The 19731-nt window shown below is 53.5% G+C and overlaps 5 protein-coding genes across 5 annotated transcripts; 2 read left to right on the top strand and 3 right to left on the bottom strand.

The window, feature by feature from the left end:
• Positions 1–106: 106 nt before the first annotated feature.
• Positions 107–9739, bottom strand: J4E87_008345 (uncharacterized protein; the record flags this gene model as incomplete). The annotated part of the gene is made up of 2 exons (XM_049379935.1): positions 107–2933; positions 2982–9739. 2 exons carry the CDS (start codon positions 9737–9739, stop codon positions 107–109), a joined length of 9585 nt encoding a protein of 3194 aa, XP_049230204.1.
• Positions 9740–10467: 728 nt separating this feature from the next.
• J4E87_008346 (uncharacterized protein) lies at positions 10468–11076 on the top strand (the record flags this gene model as incomplete). Its single annotated transcript, XM_049379936.1, has 1 exon — positions 10468–11076. The coding sequence occupies one exon, from the start codon at positions 10468–10470 to the stop codon at positions 11074–11076; it is 609 nt and encodes a 202-aa protein (XP_049230205.1).
• Positions 11077–12658: 1582 nt separating this feature from the next.
• Positions 12659–14763, top strand: J4E87_008347 (uncharacterized protein; the record flags this gene model as incomplete). Its single annotated transcript, XM_049379937.1, has 3 exons — positions 12659–12771; positions 12823–13440; positions 13548–14763. 3 exons carry the CDS (start codon positions 12659–12661, stop codon positions 14761–14763), a joined length of 1947 nt encoding a protein of 648 aa, XP_049230206.1.
• A 1025-nt stretch (positions 14764–15788) lies between these two features.
• J4E87_008348 (uncharacterized protein) lies at positions 15789–17525 on the bottom strand (the record flags this gene model as incomplete). The annotated part of the gene is made up of 2 exons (XM_049379938.1): positions 15789–17051; positions 17109–17525. The coding sequence occupies 2 exons, from the start codon at positions 17523–17525 to the stop codon at positions 15789–15791; spliced, it is 1680 nt and encodes a 559-aa protein (XP_049230207.1).
• A 641-nt stretch (positions 17526–18166) lies between these two features.
• J4E87_008349 (uncharacterized protein) lies at positions 18167–18655 on the bottom strand (the record flags this gene model as incomplete). Its single annotated transcript, XM_049379939.1, has 1 exon — positions 18167–18655. One exon carries the CDS (start codon positions 18653–18655, stop codon positions 18167–18169), a length of 489 nt encoding a protein of 162 aa, XP_049230208.1.
• Between the last annotated feature and the right edge of the window lie 1076 nt (positions 18656–19731).

The following is a 19731-nucleotide window of genomic DNA, read 5'->3' on the forward strand; positions in this document are numbered from 1 at the left end:
TATAGGAGTCCAATCGAAACCGCAAACTCATACCAAAACCACGCTATGCCATGTACTCATAAACCTCATTAAACCTCCCTTTCTACTCACCCATTCCCCATTTCAATCAGCCCTTCGCGTTCCACCGGTCATTATAAGCATTAACACCCACAGCAACCTGTCGGTAGAACCAGTTCCTACTCTCCTCATCACTAACCGGGATGAAAGGCCCATTCGTGCCTCCCTTGAGCGTAATGCCCAGTCCAGTCCTCTCCTTGCTGATGGTCTGGACGTCCTTGAGGGGTACATCCCATTCAGTCTGCAGCTTCTTTGTGCGCACCATCATAAGGCCATTGTATGTGAGCATGACGAGCATCTCCTTGTTCTGCAGCTCCAGATGCGCAATGTAGTCTTCGTTGAAGTACTTGCCGTTATCAAGTGTCTTCAGCCAGAATTGACCGAGCGCTTCGCGTTGAGAGTAGGGGCGCACAATGCCATCTGTGCCGATGAAGCGCGTGAGGCGCACGCGGTCAAGGCCTTCTTGGTCGAAGACGGTGGTTGTGTTGCGCACACCTTCTGCCATGTTGGAAGCAAGATCAAAGGCTCCGATGGCGGCCTTGGTAGGTACTCCCAATAGTCCTTTGCCGACTCCCTTTACGAAACCAAGAGCACCTTCCTTCTCAGCTCCTTGGATGGGGTGACGGGCGAGACCACCAAGACCACTGGCGAGACTGCTGGCGAAAGCATTGCCACCGGATGTGATACCGTAGAGTGCGTGCTTGGGCCTGTTGCGAGACCGCGACATGCGACGCTGGTCCTGGAACTCTTTGTCCAAGGTGGCCGCAGAGAGACCCTTTGACATACTGCCAGTGAACTTGGCCATACTGTCCGAGAATCCGAACACGGACTTCTTGACGAAACTTGATGCACCCTTGGCGATACCGATTCCAAGATCTTCGGGTCGATCCGATTTGACGAGACCCTGGTATGGCTCGTAGAAGATGTCTGCAACACCAGAGCTGATGTTGTTGAACAGACCAACTGGGTTACCGAGGAAGTCGGCGGACCCGATGATGACGTGCACTTGTCGCAGCGACTCCTGTACGTAATGGTTCTTGATGTTGTTGATCAACGCAGTTGTCGAAATGCGAGCGTTCTCCAGCATCAACGAGTTGTATCGTACTGGTGCATCGTTGACGTTGCCAATTGACATGGTGAGAACATTGACGGCGAACATGAATGGGTTGGAAGTGCTCATGGTATCCTCAGCGTTGATGCGCTCTGTTCGGACGAACGACAGATCGATCTGCATAGGCTGCAGATGGAGAAGCTCAAAGTAGACGTCCTGGCCAGATTGTTCCTGCTTTGGCTCGGGTATGCTGAGATTGTCATCCCATAGCTTGCCCTGCTTCTCTTCGGACCAAGAAGCACCAGGGATATTCGCGAAGTCGATCATGGCGAAGATGAAGTCCTCGTCGATTTCGATCGTCATCTGCTGGAGCAGGAATGTGAAGTACTTGATATACAGCACACCATACGAATCGTCCTTGACCTTGGTGATGGTCGTCTGGAAGATGGGATGCGCCTCCATCTCCTTGCCCGTTTTCGGAACAACACTGGGGTAGAAGATGATGGGGAAGATGCCGCCGTAGAGTTGGTTGTCGACTTGAATCCACTTGACCTGCATGTTGACCATCTGGTAGAGGGGCGAGTCGGAGTATTTCATCTCGATGTCGCGCAGTGTAACATACACGAGCTCCTTGAGATGGCGGTTGACGAGCGAGATGCCGATACCAGCAAGGCGTATCTGCGCCTTGAAAGTGACGTCTGTGTCCATATCCTTAACCTCGAAGCCGGTCGCCGTCGAAGATGAGCCAGCAGACTTCTGCTTGTACATACTCTTAGATGGCTTGTAGTTCGATACTTCGAGAGTCTGCGTAGGACCCTTTGCAACGACGTTCAGATCGATGACCTTCATGCCGCCACGTTCCTGGCCAGGCGGTATCTTGAATGGAATGAGCGGACCAATTTCGGCAAGCTTGACATGTCGCTCTCGGCCATTGGCGCTGATAACAATCTCCTTGTTCTTCGCAGCCGGGAAATCCCACGCATATGGCATGATGCTCCTAGGAGGCAGGCGGTACCTAATCGGTCGGAAACCGGAACCGCGGTCATCCTCGTCCTCATCCAGGTTGGGGTTAGCTTGCCAGTACAGGAACTCTTGGTCGCTCATGTTCTTGAATGAGAACGGCCAATGCTTGTTCTCAACGCTGACATGGCAGAAGATCGTTGCTGCCTCCATCAGAATGTCGACACGAACAAGCTTCTGGCGCTGTCCAGCCTTCGAGAGCTTGACGTGGACGTTGCCGACGTTCGAGATGTTGAAAGGAGAAGACCACTGGTTGTTAACACCGGGGTAGCAGAGGGACAATTGTGGTGCTCCGCCTTGTCGCAGCCAGCGGAGAGGGAACAGCTCGCCGTCCTTCACCGTCATCCAATCAGACTGTCCAGGCTCTCGGATGAGTAGTTCCTCCTTCATCTTGTTGTTGACGATGAAGCGCGGTGCGATGGAAACGGTCTTGGTCAAGTTGTACTTGCCTTCGCCCTCTGAGACGGAGACACCCAAGTGCATGTCAGAGCGTGCCGCTTTTGAGGGCAAGGCTACCGTGTATGTGCTACCGATCGCATCGAAACTCTGAGGCTTGCTCCAGTTTGACTCGCCGACCCTGATGAGGGCACGGTTCTTCTTGTTCTCTGTCGGGTAAGAGAACATGAAGGGCAAGGCCTTGCCAGCATCGTCCTGGTTGTCTGTTACGACACCTTGTCCAGCAGCAGCTCTGGCTTGGCCCATGAGCTGCTGAGCTCGAACATCAAGCTGAAGACCGGTACGGTTGAGGACGATGTAAGGGCTGTAGATCGCAACCTTGAAAGCGCCGCCGCCGTCGGGGAAGTTGCTGAAAACTGTTAGTACTTGTAACTAGATCTCAATGCAATGTACTTACAAGAAATGCATGTTGAGGTGCAGAGTAGTGTCGTTGTTGTCCTTGACCTCCAACACCTTTTCTCTCCTAAAACTCTCGCGATCGGTCGAGTTAATGATGCCAAATTTGCTGGGCTTGAAAGGTCCATCCTGCATCTCAACACTGATGAGAAGAAGATGCGACAGTTCCACTACATGAACTGGGCTGATACCACCCTTTCTAAGGAAGTTCGTCCAGTCCTTCTTCGTGTTGCTGTCGTAGATCCTATACTTGAAGTCGTATGGAAGAAGGTTGTGCACTTCGACTGGTGCCTGGAGGCGTAGTCGCATGTACGGGTAGACGCCAGTGAGAGGGTCCTTCTTGTCGTAGGCCGCATGGAGTTGGAAGTAGAACGGCGGCGATTGGTCGTCTTGCTCGCCACGGCAAGTGATGGTCCTCGTGGGTCGCTTGAGCAAGTCCTTCCAAAACAAGCGCTCGTTAGACCAAGCATAGCCGAAGCCTTGATCGGGGCGGATGACGATAGAGTGCATGAAGCAGGCGCCGACCGGTGCTGGTCTGGCATCTCCAGGAGCGATCTTGTCGATTTTGAGGAGATGGCCGTCTTCTGGGCTGTACATACCAAGCTCGATCGGAATCTGAGTGTTGTTCTCTACCAACATTGGTGAACGAATGGTGATGTTCTTGATGTTGTCGGCGCCAAGCTTCACCTCGATTAATAGACGATGTTGGATGCGGTCTTGCTTCGGTTTGAGGTTGTACAGGAACTCGCCTTCTCGGTGAACAGGTACCCGTGTAAGAGTATCGAAGCCACTGCCCTGCAGCTTGATACCAAGCATGCCGGTTGCACCATCCGTGGAGAGTGACTCTCTGGTCGACATGGGGTCCTCGAATCGCCAAGGCTGCTCTTCTCCGTCCTCAAGCTTAGCTGCAAAGCCTTCTTGCTCCTTGCCCTCAGCCCAGACATCGAGGCTGAAACCAGTGTAGTTGCGCACACGGTACGGAGCGTCGCTACCCCGAGGTTTAGACAAGATGTCATCTTCGCTAGTGAGGAAGTCAAACGACTTAGATCCCAGCGCGATGGTGGCGGCTGTCACTGTGAGTTCCATAGCTTTGCGCGAGTAGATATCAACGGCTAGCTTGTCGGGATTCTGATCCTTGGACATGTGGAAGCCAACGGCCCAAGGCTCGATGAGCGGCTCCCACGCAGACTTGGAGAAGTTGTACACGTTAACCAGGGTGTCAAGCGAGGTGTCGGCAACCATCGCTCCTGACCAGTCTCTTACGTCGACACCAAACTTCTTGACGCGCCAGTCGAGCATGGGCATCTCATGTACATCACCGATGAGAACAACGCGTATGCCTTCAACGCTAATGTGAAGTTCTTCCCGCTTGAGTACAGCAGAAGAAGAGGGTGCCTGTTGCTTCCCGACCTGTTGACTAGATCGTCTGGTGGTCGCGAGAGACTTGGTCCGAGGCTTGTTGGAGACTGCTTTGCCTGCATGCGAAGTCCCCTTCTTTGATGGTGTGCCCGTCTTGAGTTGCTTGGCTTCTGCCGAGGGCATACTCTTCTCAGCTGGGGCTGCCATTGCTGATGCCCTGTTGACAATCTGCATAGCGAGCAGAATATCACGGAGCGACAAGCGAAGTACGAGAGGTTCAATATCGACGGTAATGCTCATCATCGAAGACTTTGAGCCTTGGTTCCTGATGTCGAGCGCGGTCTGGATACTGAAGTCGTCAAGAATGCGCATTCGGTTGGTCTCGAAGCGATCCATGCGACATAGGAACATGCCAACCTTGTCGACCTGCAGCGTCATTGCTTGTTGCTTGGATATAAGTACTTGCTTTGTGCCAAGGACAATGGCCTCTGAGCTGGCCATGGCTGGGTTGGCAATGAGCACAACCTGGGCATCTACCAAGTTGACACGGAACGACATGTTCATACCACCATCGGTAGGCTCTTTCGCAGGCTCTGGAAGTTCTAAAGTTCGAGAGCCATCTGGTGACATGATGTCGTCATCGCTGTCAGTCTCCTCTTGCTCGGCTACCTCCTCGATAGCCAAAGGCTCATCGGTAGCGAGACCTGCGTTTGCAAAGGCCTGCAGAGCAAAGAGATAATCGAGAGCCAGGATGATCCTTGGACTGTCAATAGTAAGAAGCGCAATCATGCTCTTCTCTTTTCCGCCCGAAATGGAAACACTGGCCATGAATTGCTGCTTGACGTCGTTGTTGATGAGCGACATGATCTTGCGGAACTTGTTGGTTCCTTGCGTACGGCTGTCTCGTATCGTGAAAGATTGCACAACTAGTTCAGCCTCCATCGCTCCATCGCTGATCATGCGGACCTTGACGTTCGTGTCGTTGAGGGAGAACTTCGAGAGACTAGCGGCCTCAACATCGCCTACAGGCTGGGCATCCTCAGACTTGACAAGCTCCAATCCGATAGTGCCGACCTTGAAGACAAAGTCCAGCTTCGTCCACTTGTCGCCGTCAGATTGCAGCTCAGGTCCTTGTGACGACACAGCGTGCTTAGAGGACTCTTCTTCTGTGTTGTCCTTGTCCGTGAGTCGTCGCGCAGGCTCCGTCGTCTCGCGAGGTAGCTCGGCCTGCACATCTTGATCTATAGCGTCAGACTCCGTAGCAAATGCTGCGGGTATGGAGCGAGACAGTTCTAGTGCGAACTTCATTTGTTCAGGTGTGAGCATCAGGTTAATGTCCGACATCGAACCGTCGATCTCAAGGTCCGGCCGCTTCTGTCCAGCCTTGTGCTCGACCATCGTGATGTTGAAATCGAGATCGACCTTGTCAATCAGCTGCAACTCCTCGGAGCGATCCTCGTCGTAGTGTAGTTTCGATGTCAGCTTAATGTTCCTGATACCAGCCGAAAGCTTATTCGCGGTCTCGGCACCCTTGGAATCATCAAGAGGAACAAAGCTGTTCTTGGCATAGATCTCTCCCAGGTTGGCAGTAAGTGTATCGCGATCTGGCTTGTCGGATACCACCATGCGTGGGAAGACGACGATGGGCGTACTGATGGTGATATCGAAGTGGAACTTGGTCGCTCGCTGCTGGATCTGCGTCGCCTGGTTCGCCGCAGCCTGACGAGCTGCATTAAAGATGGCTTGCATCTTACCGAACTTGACAGCGAACTCCATGATCTTGCGGAATGGCTCCGTCAGGAAGTTGATCTTGATAGAGCCCGTCTTGAGCGTGACTGCCATGTCGTATCCAGGGTAGCTCTCCGCGTCCGCATCGAAGGTCTCGTAACTGAAGTCGGCCAGGTTCTTGCCCTCAATAGTCACAAGTTGACGGAGAGACGACTCTTCGGAGACACCTTGGTTGATGTCGTCAATGAGTGACAGGTTTCCAAGTCGCCCACCGATGCGCATCGTCTTGCCACTGAGAAAGATGCCAACATCTCCAGAGTTCAAACTCAGCGTAGCTAGCCGTATTCCGTCGTTGTTTAAAACGACAGCAATGCGCTTCATCTCTGCTCGAATGCGTATCTTGTCGGGCTCTGCTTGAGTTTGGACAGCAACGGCTTGTTCTGTCTCCTTATCCGTTATCTGGGCTTGCTGGTTTTGCGGCTGGCCTGGATTGGTGAATGTATCGAGGACGAAGTCCAGTAACGTGAGCAACGACCGCCTGGTTACTATCAGGTTGATCGTTGAGACGGCCACGTCCAAGTTGGTCGCAATGCCCTCGTACTTGGTTTGGAACTCCGGAGACTCCTTGTTGACCTTGACGAACTTGAGCGTGAAGAGATCCTTCTGTTCGTCTGCAGAGACATCTTCAGACGAGATTATGTTCTTGAACTCGGGAATGGTAGACTCTTCGACGTGGTCCTCCACAGCCAAGCTCTTGAGACGAACATCCGCGGCCATCTCGAAAGCCTCTTGGTAGAAGTCAAGATCGAAGCTTTCAGCGATGAGCTCAACCAGCAGTTGATCAGATTTCCTGCCCTCTGGGTCTGCTCTGTACAGCGAACCCTTGAGTTTGTCGACAGTGAACTTGAATTCGAAGTTGCGCTGATGTAGATGTGCCTCTTTCTTCTCATCTCGCTTCTCCGGGGCATCTGCAAACTTCTCGTCTGTGTCATTATGACCTTCTTCTTCCATGACGAGCTCATGCTCTTGTGCAGCAAATGCGAATGACTTTGAGCGCGTCCGCCCGAGAGGATCTGAATCAGCCTTGGCATCGCTTGTGGGCTTGAGGTTGGACGGACCCTTCGCACCCTCAATGACTGGCTTTTTAGGCCCATCGTTGTCGAACTTGGGTATAGCGACATCGATCAGCTTCATTAGGTTCTTGTACTTGGAGTCTGAGACCGATGCGTGGAGCACCGGCAGGTTTCCAGACACGCGGAACTTGGTCAGATCTGACGCCTTGGGTACGATGCATATCTCAATTTTGAAGTCCATGTTGATCCGGTCAACGATATGGTAGTTCTTCAAGCTGGAGTCTTGTTCGAGCTGCGCGCGAGTTTCTTCGATGGATGGTCCGATGAGCACTTGCGTCGAATGGAGCGCCAGGTTGAACTTGTCGTACATGAGCTTTTCCAGCTTTCGGAAATCCTCGTCCGTGTACTGCTGCTTTTGCTTCGACTGTATGTCGCGAAGGGTATCTTTGTCGACAAGCTCGCTCGTTACACTCACATGACCGGCATCGACAATGAGACAGTTACTCGACTTCTTCGTAACAGAGTCTGGCACAATGATGAGTGGGGCCTGCAGGTCGAGTTGCGCATTGATGGTCTTGTGTTCGGTAAGGGCGAACTCCAGGCCTGCGCGCGTCTGTTGCCGGATGCCCTCAACAGTTGCTCCGGCAGTCTCCATGAGTGCGCCGATGGACTCCATGTGTCGCTCTGGAGGCTTGAAGAATTTGGCCACCTCAACCACGAATCTGGGGTTGTAGACGAACTCCATTCCCTTCAACTTCATGGTCAAGTTTGTATCGGCCGCTCCGTCGAGTGGGTTGTTCTCAAACGTAAGGAAGAAGAACGGGTCTTCTTTCTCATCGCCTTCCTCATCGTCATCATCGTCCTTGGGTGATTCATCATCATTGAGCTCTTCAATGCGCTTGTCGTCCGGCACAGGCGGTGCATCCTTGACTGTGATGATTTGAGGGAAAAGACTGCCGTCTGTGGTACCGTCGTAGAGGCGCATGCCTTCAAGCGCGACCTTGACGAACATGGAATCTGTGCGTTGCAGGAATTGAGTGCTGAACGAGTCAAAGAGTAGCCGGAGTATCTCGTTTGATTTGCCATGGGGATCGCGCTTGAGTGTGAAGCTGCCGGTGCGCAGGCTCATATTGACCTCCAACTTGACGTATTCGCGAGGCATGTCCACCGACTCGGTGATGGCCTTCTTTTCGTCCCAATCGATAGCGTCGTACAGCTCTTTTCTTTGCTGTTCGCTCATCTGAGTGTTCTCGTCCTCGTGGGATTCTTCCTGTTTACTTCCCCACACCCAAGAAGTCCAGGTTTGCTTGGGCGGCGGCTTCTTGACACCGATATTTTCCTTGCGTAGCTGGTTGCGCGCCAGCGAGCGCCAGAAGCGGAGGTCCTCGTACTTGAGCTTTCGCTCGAGCTTATCGAGATCTTCAGCTTCCGTAGCATCGAGCTTCTCCTCGCGCTTCTTCTTCTTGAAGAGCTCAATGTACCGTACGCGGTCGTCGCGGCGCTCTTTGAAGTAATCCCAGCTCCATTGTCGGTTCCTTTCGTGAATCTTGTCGAGCACAGCCTGGCCGGCAAAGCGAAGCCAGCCAGCAGGATCCTCCTTGGGTGATGACTTGGGTTGCAGCCTCTTGTACTCTTGATGGCGGATGAAGTAGTGGAACAGGTCGACCAGCATGAGCGCGTCGCGATATTGATCCTCGTCGATGATGAAACCAAGCTCGTCGAAGAGGAGTCGAGCCTTCATCTTTGCGACGTCCATTTTACCGGTTTTGTCCATCTCTATACCAGCGCGACCGCTGATGGGCTTGAGAATGAACTGATGATCACCCAAGTCTGGGTTATCGCCTCGTGCAATCATGCCCTTTGCACGCTCAATGAAATCGGCTCGGTCGATTTGCTGCTCATCGCTGCTCTGGCTGCCCTTTCCAGTTCCAATGAGCTTCGCATCCGTATCCCAGTATACTGCTAACGAGCCAAGGGTGGCTAGCTTGTGTGTCGAGGTGGATGTGCCTTGGATGAAGGTCGGCTTCCAGTTCTCGTCGGTGCTGATAGCACTGAAGTCTGCGAGGGTGACACCAAGGGCGAATGGGTGTCCGGGGTCGGCGATCGAGTCTTCGTATCGGATGTGGATGTTCTTGACTGTGATTTGGACATTGTCGACGATGGCAGTGATCAAGCTCGCAGTGAAACTCTGATTCTTCTGCTGCTCTTCCGCGCTCATGCCTTCTGTGTTCCGCTCCTTCAGCAGCTCTGCGCTGTCGAGCTTCTCCATCTTGACGGCGTGCGCACGCTTGTCCTCCTCTTCTGCGTCGTAGTCGGCATCTTCCTTGGGCGCTGCCAGCAGAAAAACATCCTCAATGTTGACTTTTAGCGGCTTCCCTCGTAGATTCGACCAGGGTATGGATAGTGTGAGTGAGCCAAGGTGTCCTTCGACAACGTTCAGCGGGAGGCGTAGCTGATCTAGGGCTTCGCGACGGAGCTCGAGGTCCCGCAGCTTGACATCGCCAGACCAGATGCCGACGTTCAACTGCTTTGGATCGAAGTTCTGGACATACATGCCCAAGAACCGATTCAGCAGAGTAGACACGAGTCCCTCAAGCATAGTGGCGGTGGGGGGCCGTTACCCAGGCCGGGCGAAGGGGGTAGGTAGGTAGGTAGGCGGGGTATAGGGTGTGTCGGAGGCGGAGGGGTATCGTTATGTCGTAGGGCTGCGTGGAGTCATAGGGAATGGCCGTCAATGCGTGGATGCCACGTTTGGGGCGGTTGTAGGTGGTAAACACAAGGTGGGGCGGATACGGCACAGGTCTGGGTGTTGTGCTGCGCTGAGTATTACCGAGACGGCGATCGCTAACAGGCCGTAGGGAGTGTCAAGAATAGAATACACACGCAAAGGCGACACGTCGTGTAGGCACAACCAGGAATTAGACGACGCACAAGACGCGTAAAGGTGGAGTTTGAGGGATCTCCAAGGCAGCTGCAAGTGCGATGCATGACGTAGCGTATAGGCTTCCCGCTCACGTGTGCGGGCCGTCTCATGTCTGATTCGCCGGAAGTGCCAATTGCCCTTGGGAATTTCTTGAATTTCTGCCCAAGTCTCAAGCCCCGCGGATTGCACCCAGAGCCTAGACGTCTGAACATTCGAGCTACAACATACTAGCCTCGACCAATTGCGTTACCGCTCGTCGCAGCATATCGATTAAACGTTTGCCAGGATTTCGACGTGCGACAACCCACACCATCGACTGCTACAGCTCGTATCGCGAGTCTTCCGAATAGCGCGTCTCTCGCATACCTACCACGCCGATTCTACACACACGCGCGCACCTCACAATGACCTGGTGGCCCTTCTCAAGCTCAGGCGCAGATGCCTCCACGAAACAACAACCACAAACCATATCGACTACAGCATCACCAGTGCAAAAGCCCAGCGATGCGCCTACATCAACAATAGATACACCTTCACACCAACAACCCGACTCCGCACCCCACGACCCCGACTTCTACGCCGCCCACCCACACCTCGCACCGCCATCCTTCTCCACAAACACGCCTTCGTCCTCTCCCTCAAATCCTCAAACCTCCTCCAATAATGCCGAAACTCTCGAAGAATACGACCCCACCCTCCCTCGCTCAATGTCCTGCCGCGCCGCTTTCGATAGCGCCTTCTACTGCTCCTCACTAGGCGGCCACTTCAACGATCTATACCGCTACGGCCAGCTGCGCAGCTGCTCCGATCACTGGAACGACTTCTGGTTCTGCATGCGCACCAAGAACAGCTATAGCGGACAGGATGTCAAGGAGAGGATGATTCAGGATCGGTATCGCGAGAAGGAGGAGAAGCTCAAGAGTGGGCCGAATAGTGAAAATATTTGGAGGAAGAGAGGGCCTGGGGAGGAGGTTAAGAACGCGTTTAGTAGGGCGGCGGAGGATTTGGAGTAGTAGAAGACGGTAGACAGATGTACGATATATGAGGCTGTATGATTTGGGACTGTACACAAGCATGGTGTATAAGAGTAAACTCTGGCGATGATATTGAGCGTATACCCACAGACCGCCAATGCCCAGGCACATCGTATACACCAGGGATGTAGTTTGACTACGCGATCAACCTGCGCGAATCCAGTGAAAATCTCATGGGCTCCAGATCCCGTAGCAGAAGCCAGTGGGAAACACCATGTAATCTGCAACGGAATGGTTTCTCCCAGCCCCTAAGGCACAGCGAGCGAAAGATTAGGAGTGCCGTTATTACTACCAACGCGCCCAACGGAGTCTTTCAACCAAAGAACATGAAGCCCTCCTACGTATCAGTAACGTTCCCCAGCGTCCGCAAACTCTAGCACTTTAAGTTTGTGTTATGGGCTGAGAAGCGTCACTATTGCGCAGTCTGCGCGTCAATACCCACGATACTGCTGAGATCAGAATGCCGTAGACAGCATGGATGAAGTAGCAGTACCAGGATCGAGTAACCAGGAAGATGCTTGACTTTGCTGAATCACTAATCAACCACCCATTGAAGTGATCTCTAGTATTTCCAAGAACTGGTTACACATTGCGAGACATGGTGTATACATTCATGAACTGTTTTGTGTGTTAGGAGCCACGACCTGCTCCACGTGTCGAAAGCGCATCTCATTCAAGGGGAAATCTCAACACTCTGGAACCTACATTGACATCAGGTCATCTAAATTGCACACTTTCATCTTGACGTAGGCTGCAGACCCGGTCAGTGACTCCTTGTATGAGGAGATTGCGCGTCTCTAATACCCTGGCAACACGTGAAAGCCGCGAGTACCTTGAAGCTCCCTTTGTCTAGGCCGCGAACAAAGCATATGCGTGGCAAGGTACAAGCCTGTTGGTACGTGTCGTGTGCGATCAAACAGGACGCTGGCCGTATTGGTAGGCAAACCCCGCCGCGGTGACTTCACTCGATCGCGGCGGTTGAAAAAATCCTGGACATCTGGAAACTACTTGAAGCTACCCGTCGTTGCTATGGGCGGAATGACATATGGGCCCGCTCATGGCGGGGCAGCTCGCTTATGTCACCCGTTTGAGGCTTTGGTGGGGTGAGGGCTCCGTCATAGCAAGGCGGCGGCCAGCGCCCTTTGCGGCGGCGACAGAAGATGCACGAAGATTCACAGTCCGCGAGCAGAAGGCGTTGGGCGCAATACCGCGGCCGTGCAATCAGCCGCGAGTGGAGCCAGGATGACAAGAATTAGGCATTTGCCCCCGGAAAGCGTGCCAGGCAGCTGTTTCTAGTGGGTCGCAGAGCTTGCGCGAGCTTGCGGGAAGGTTCTGGTTGGTTGCTTGGCGCGTCGAAGGCGCTGGAATTCTGTAGAAACACCACGCTGCCAGGCGATACAAAAACTTCGTCTGCCCGCGCCTTGGGACTGTTTCTCTTTCCACTACACAACACAAACCACACTACACCGCGAAAGCCTCACCTTTATAAGTCACCGACTTGTGAGCATACCACTACTTTTTCTTCCCTTTTGATACCCCACTACACACACATATCGACATCATGGCACCCGCGATTGGTATCGATCTTGGTACTACCTACTCTTGCGTAGGTATCTTCCGAGATGACCGCATTGAGATTATCGCCAACGACCAGGGTAACCGGACAACACCTTCGTAAGTCACCACTTCTTGCCTACAGTCACGACCACTACTAACATGTCCAAGGTTCGTTGCCTTCACCGACACCGAGCGTCTCATTGGTGACTCCGCAAAGAACCAAGTCGCCATGAACCCTATCAACACCGTCTTCGACGCCAAGCGCCTCATCGGCCGCAAGTTCGCCGACGCTGAGGTCCAGGCCGACATGAAGCACTTCCCCTTCAAGGTCATCGACAAGGGCGGCAAGCCAGTCATCCAGGTCGAGTTCAAGGGCGAGGAGAAGACTTTCACACCCGAGGAGATCTCATCCATGGTCCTGGTCAAGATGAGGGAAACCGCCGAGTCCTACCTCGGTGGCACCGTCAACAACGCTGTCGTCACTGTCCCCGCATACTTCAACGACTCGCAACGTCAGGCCACCAAGGATGCTGGTCTCATTGCCGGCCTCAACGTCCTCCGTATCATCAACGAGCCCACCGCCGCTGCCATCGCCTACGGTCTTGACAAGAAGACCGAGGGTGAGCGCAACGTCCTCATCTTCGACTTGGGTGGTGGTACTTTCGATGTCTCCCTCTTGACCATTGAGGAGGGTATCTTCGAGGTCAAGTCTACTGCCGGAGACACCCACTTGGGTGGTGAGGACTTCGACAACCGTCTGGTCAACCACTTCACCAACGAGTTCAAGTAAGTACAAACAAAAATCACCCTGGCGCCTACATCGTCTCCTCCAACAACACATTGTTCATGGAGACCGCCTTGTATTCCTCAACACATGCTAACTGTTTTCATAGACGCAAGCACAAGAAGGACTTGACCTCCAACGCTCGTGCTCTCCGCCGTCTCCGAACCGCCTGCGAGCGGGCCAAGCGCACCCTGTCCTCGTCCGCGCAGACCTCCATCGAAATCGACTCCCTGTACGAGGGTATCGACTTCTACACCAGCATCACCCGTGCCCGTTTCGAAGAGCTCTGCCAGGACCTCTTCCGCTCCACCATGGAGCCCGTCGAGCGTGTCCTCCGCGACGCTAAGATTGACAAGTCCTCCGTCCACGAGATCGTCTTGGTCGGTGGATCCACCCGTATCCCCAAGGTCCAGAAGATGGTCTCCGACTTCTTCAACGGCAAGGAGCCCAACAAGTCCATCAACCCCGACGAGGCTGTCGCCTACGGTGCTGCCGTCCAGGCCGCTATCCTGTCTGGTGACACATCTTCCAAGTCCACCTCCGAGATCCTGCTTCTCGACGTCGCGCCGCTCTCCATCGGTATCGAGACTGCTGGTGGTGTCATGACTGCTCTCATCAAGCGCAACACCACTATCCCCACCAAGAAGTCCGAGGTCTTCTCCACTTTCTCCGACAACCAGCCTGGTGTGCTTATCCAGGTCTACGAGGGTGAGCGTGCTCGCACCAAGGACAACAACCTGCTCGGAAAGTTCGAGCTCACCGGTATCCCACCTGCGCCCCGTGGTGTTCCTCAGATCGAGGTCACCTTCGACGTCGACGCCAACGGTATCATCAACGTCTCCGCCCTCGAGAAGGGTACCGGAAAGACCAACAAGATTGTCATCACCAACGACAAGGGCCGTCTGTCCAAGGAGGAGATCGAGCGCATGTTGGCTGAGGCTGAGAAGTACAAGGCTGAGGACGAGGCTGAGGCTGCCCGTATCTCTGCTAAGAACGCTCTCGAGTCCTACGCCTACTCGCTCCGCAACACCCTCAGCGACTCCAAGGTCGACGAGAAGCTCGATGCCGGCGACAAGCAGAAGCTCACCGCCGAGATCGACAAGACCGTCCAGTGGCTCGACGACAACCAGACCGCCACCAAGGACGAGTACGAGTCCCAGCAGAAGGAGCTTGAGGGTGTCGCCAACCCCATCATGATGAAGTTCTACGGAGCCGGTGGTGAGGGTGGCATGCCCGGCGGTATGCCCGGTGGCGGTATGCCCGGCGGTGGTGCCCCTGGTGGTGCCGGCGGCGACGACGGCCCCACTGTCGAGGAGGTCGACTAAGCGGATCGCTTCTTCTTGATGCAGTCTGTTCGTCTTCTTTCTCCTTGTGCATCTTCAAGCATAGACTTCTTCTTTCTTTAAGGTGGTAGTTCACGGCGTTTCAACGGCCAACATTGAGCCCATTTTCACGGATTTTTTACTGAATGCATCGGATGAATAACGATCAATGATTCGGAGGAAAAGTTGGGTGGTATAGCATGTACTCTAATAGTGGGATTTCCATATCCTGTGTAGAGAGAATTGAGAGAATACTTCAAATACTTTGTGTACCTTTGATTTGTGATGTTGCGGTGTCGATTTGAGATGCCTATGATAATCTGACTCTCGAGCTAGTGGTGGGTGGTGTACCGTCTGAAGGGCTCGCCTTGTTTCAGGAAGAGATCGAACGTCTATTTACAGAAGATGTACATTATATATGACCCAGACGTCTACATTCGCGTCATGTGGCCACAAACTTTCGATTTTGTACCGATGTAGGCTGCAGGGTGTTGTTTTATTGAACGTGGTGGACCCCTCATACGGTTATCAGTTAGTGCATACCTTCAGGGTACATACATCTCCGCAAGGTCGTACTGTCGCTAGCCCGCCAGCGTACTTTCGTGACACGAACGCCAGCTCATCTCGAGATCTCATTCAACATAGCTCATCATAAGAAACTGTGACATACAAGGCAGAGTAAAGCTACGAAGGCAAATCGTGACATATACTTGATATAAGCACTACCAACAGAGAACTCCACCCAAGTCTAATAGATACTTGCAGACATAAACAAAGGAGATCAAACAACTCATATAAGTACATATGTACAGCCGTGGTGCACCGCGAGCCCAAACGCCAGTCGTGGGTATATAGTGCGAGACCGTAACGCGAAACCTGATACACCGTAGGATCCTACTCGAGGGAAAGACCTGAACAAGCTACCTACTACAGTTCGAGGCAAGAAACAAAGGAGCTGGACGCCTACATTATCGTAGTGTGTCTCCATCTACCCACTCTTACTGTAGTGTAAGCCGCAAGGAACACGTTCAGTTTCCCCCTCCACCACCGCGTCCCCTACCACGTCCCCTTCCATTCCCACTCGCAGTCCGTGTCATCGCAACACCACCGCCATGACCGCCGACAGTCAGCGAGTCCCTCTCCCCATAACGGCCCAGGGGAGTGTTGTTACCAGCGTCCGACCACCCCGCCATACTACTCTGTGCGCTCATCGGGACACCGCCCAAGCTAGCACCAACCTCAAGATGTGGCGCCGTACTCCTAAGCGCACTCGTCATCTCATGAACAGGCTCTGAGAAGTTAGGTGGCTGGACCTGGTAGTCACGCGCTTTAACGGGGTTGCAAGCAGCTTGTAGAAGTTTCTCGTTGATATCGTCGTCGGGCGGTGCGTCTCTAAGCATCAACTTCAGGTCTTGTTCGATATCGTGTGCGCCGAGTGGAGGTGGTGGTGGTGCGGAGGCGTTGATCTTCTGGAAGATCTTAGCATCTAGAACAAAGGGCGGGTTATAGATGAACGGAGGTATTTGACCGCTCACTATAGCCGCCGTGGGGTTCAGAGCTGAGCGTGTGGCGCCGCGGGTCGCGTGTGGGTTCGACGAGTGCTGGCGCATCATGTCGGTTGCGCCTGGGACGTCGTCGGAGTCTTGGTCTTGGTCCATGGCGTCGCCGTTCTCGGATGCGTGCTCGCCGTTTGCGCCGTTGGTGTTGCCGTTTGTTGTGGCTTCCTGCGGTGCGGCCTCTGTGTTCTTCATCTTGGCGAAGAAGTGCGACGCGGCCATGGTGGCTTGATTCATGGCCATGTTGAGCTCTTTCTCGCTGAAGAGGCGCTCGAGCGAGTATGCGGACGATTCGAATTGGGCATTGACGGTGCGCGCTTTGGCTTCGCGGAAGGGTGAGCCGATGCCCATCTCGGTGGGGCGACCAGATGGACCTGGCGAATCGTTGTCCTGGTCTTCGTACAGCTTGCGCTTTCTCTTGTGTTCAGTGGCGGCAGCCAGCTCCTCCGCGTCGCCAAACTTGTGTCCTGTCCTCCTGGTCTTTCGTGGCGCTTGCGGTCCGCCAGGGCTTGCGGGATGCCCTATGCTAAACTGATTGGGATGGAGGAGCATAGCGTTGCTGTCAGACAGATCAAGTTGTTCCTTCTCCCGCTTCAGTCTGTTTGTCCGTTGTTGTATGCTTGCGACAAGTCGTTCGCGGATGGTGGCGGCCAGCAGCTTGTGTTCTTCTTCGGCGATTTGGACTTTGTAGTAGTGTGAGTTTTCGATTTCGTTCTTGGTGTTCTCGTGCTTGTTCTGCGTAATTGGCGGTTAGCGTCTCGTACCAATACGGCAGGAAGCCGTGGGACTCACCCAGAGCATGGTCAGGTTGTAGTCGCGCTCTTCCATCGCATCGTTGACGGCGTCGACAAAGCGAGAATAGTGTTTTCCACATTGCGCAATGTAGTCGGTACCCGCGCTCGGTGCGGTAGGGACGTTGTTCCCCATGATCTGCGAGACGAGCTCGGCGGCCTCTTCATTGCTATCCTCGAGCGGCTGGTTCGCATACGGATCCGCCTTCATGATCAGGTTGATGTCGGCTTGGAGCGCGGCGAGCTGAGCTCTGTAATGACTGTCCCGGTTGTCGGAGAAGGTAGCCATCATCTCTGCCAGCTTCTCGGCGAGCATGTTGCGCCGTTTGTCGCGCTTCGAAGGCTGTGGTTGAGGGGATGTCGCAGAATGACCCAGCGGAAAGTTGTCCGCTGGCGACGGACTGCCATTTCGAACCATGGCGGTAGATGATGCCCTCGAGGGTCTAGGAGGCGTTGATCGTCTAAAGCAGGGTAGTCGCAGCGCTGCGCGTATGCTGGGGTGTGTTTGCTGCGTCGAAAAGAAGTTGGAGTCAACTCGCTGTATGACACAAGGACTATGACAGATCACAGCTGCGCGTTTGACGAAACAGTGCGACAGAGAGGTGCGGACGGCGGGATGTGGTTTGCAAGAGCGAAGGGTCGGCAATCGAGCATCACACACCTGCCAGGGTCTAGCGTTCAGGAACCGCGCTAGGACCAATTTAGATGAACCGAAACAAAACCTACCAAAAGGGTCTATCTTTGCACCTCAGAAGCTTGACGTCACGCATACAGACAATATTAACTGAGAGATTACGATCATTTTTCGTAGACAGTTTGGACGATTCAACAGGTAGGAGCGCCATTCGATAAGACCGGAACGGACCCACTTGAATTATATCCGACAATGATCAAATCCTAAAGGAGTGACGTCTTCTCTAATACCCTACATTCATACACGCTGTATTCTTTCCATTACCCTACTCCACTTCGTTGTTCATTTCCGCCTGGTTCATTGTACCCTCTGCAGCCATGAAAGGTCGCCTACCGACACCACCATGCTCAGCCATTGTCCCCTTTTTAAGCTCTGAAGCGTCTTGCAAAGTCGTCGCACAGCTCAAGCGTCAGGGTTGCCTCGCCGTGATAGTGTTCAGTGCCCTCGGGCCTGTGATTGCCGACCCAAACAATCTCCGTAAAAGGCAGACCGTCGGTGTTGTGGATGCGAAGCTTCTCGTCTTTGAAGGCTAAAGCGTTCGGGTCGTTGCTCGGCGTGTTGCCCATGCTGTACCACAGATCTTCTCCATTCAAAGAGTACTGCAGGCTCAAGATTGGCTCCTTCGAAAAGGCGTCCTGCTTGATGACCTGGACGCTGACGCCAACCCCGTCGAGAGCAGGTTTCTGTGCCTCGGTCGATGTGTCGCCGGGCTGAATCTCCTTCAGCGAAGTTGCATCCTTCTGAACGGTTGAGACCCAAACAGAGTAGTGGCACTTGTTGTTGATGACGATGTCGGCCGCGAAAGCGGTGTTGGCTATCAGAGCGAGAGAGCCGAGGAGAGTTGGGAAATGCATCTTGGTGGAGTGAGTCTCGAGATAAGGTTGGAAGTTGATAGAAGATTTGGTGATAGTGACTTAGTTGTGATGAAGCATGAATGAATTGCTTGAGCTTGCTTCTATACATACCGTCCCTTTGGCCCTTTCTTATACATAGTGAGGACGTCTTAAGAAGCCAATTGTACTTCCTTCCTGATTTGTGTACGGTATCGCAGCCAAAACTAGAAGGCGCTGCTATCTGTACGATGCTGCGACCCAAACTAAGGTGGCTGTGTCTGATCGCGGATGTGACGGCAGGTCATCTCCTGTGGATATCTGGATGATCTCATAGATCATGTGAGGAGTAACGTGCCCATCATAGCAGAGTGACTTCTTGAGACTGCAAGGTAGGGTTGAGCCCCGCTTGTCCGGCGTGGCACAGCAGCCAATATGGCGAGGCAATCGTTGTATCACGATGTTGATGCAGGTACAATCGTGCAGATACCCGCACATACAGGCGGTGAAGAGATCTCGATGGCGAATAGGAGAAGGGATGAATAGTAGGAAGATGACAAAAGAATTTTGAAGCAGTGGTCTCCGGTATGAACGCGTGACCGACGGGAGCTAACCGGTGAGCAGAGGATTGCGCGTCAATAAATGTTGTGGTAACGAGATATCACAAAGCGTGAGACGGGTGTTCCTACGACAATCCTGTCAACTGTCATCATGCGGGTGACTGTACTCGATCAACAATTCCCTGTACAAACACACGATGCTAGCTCTTTGAGAATTTAGGTGGGTCTTGCAGTACAGCTGAGCTCTGGCGAGCCAATCCATAAGGTACACCGTACTGCGTGGCCGTCGTGGTCACGCGTGGCTATAGTGAGGAGCAGGTTCGTGACATGTTCGCGTTTGTGACATATTGGCTGGTGTGAAGCATGTTTGCGTCGGACGAAGTAAATCTTTTTCAAGACGTGACCGTTCTAATCGGCTCCGCGACACTGAAAACGCGGAAGGTCGACGGTAACGTGACATAATAGGTTGAAGCTTGGAGGTCTGTCTTCACCACTGGGTATGGGGAAGGAGGAGAGTCCAAGAGACCGACTAAGCCGGGC

This window comes from Alternaria ethzedia, assembly GCF_023757985.1.
Source record: "Alternaria ethzedia strain BMP 0044 chromosome Unknown scaffold_26, whole genome shotgun sequence".
Classification (NCBI taxonomy): Eukaryota; Fungi; Ascomycota; class Dothideomycetes; order Pleosporales; family Pleosporaceae; genus Alternaria; species Alternaria ethzedia.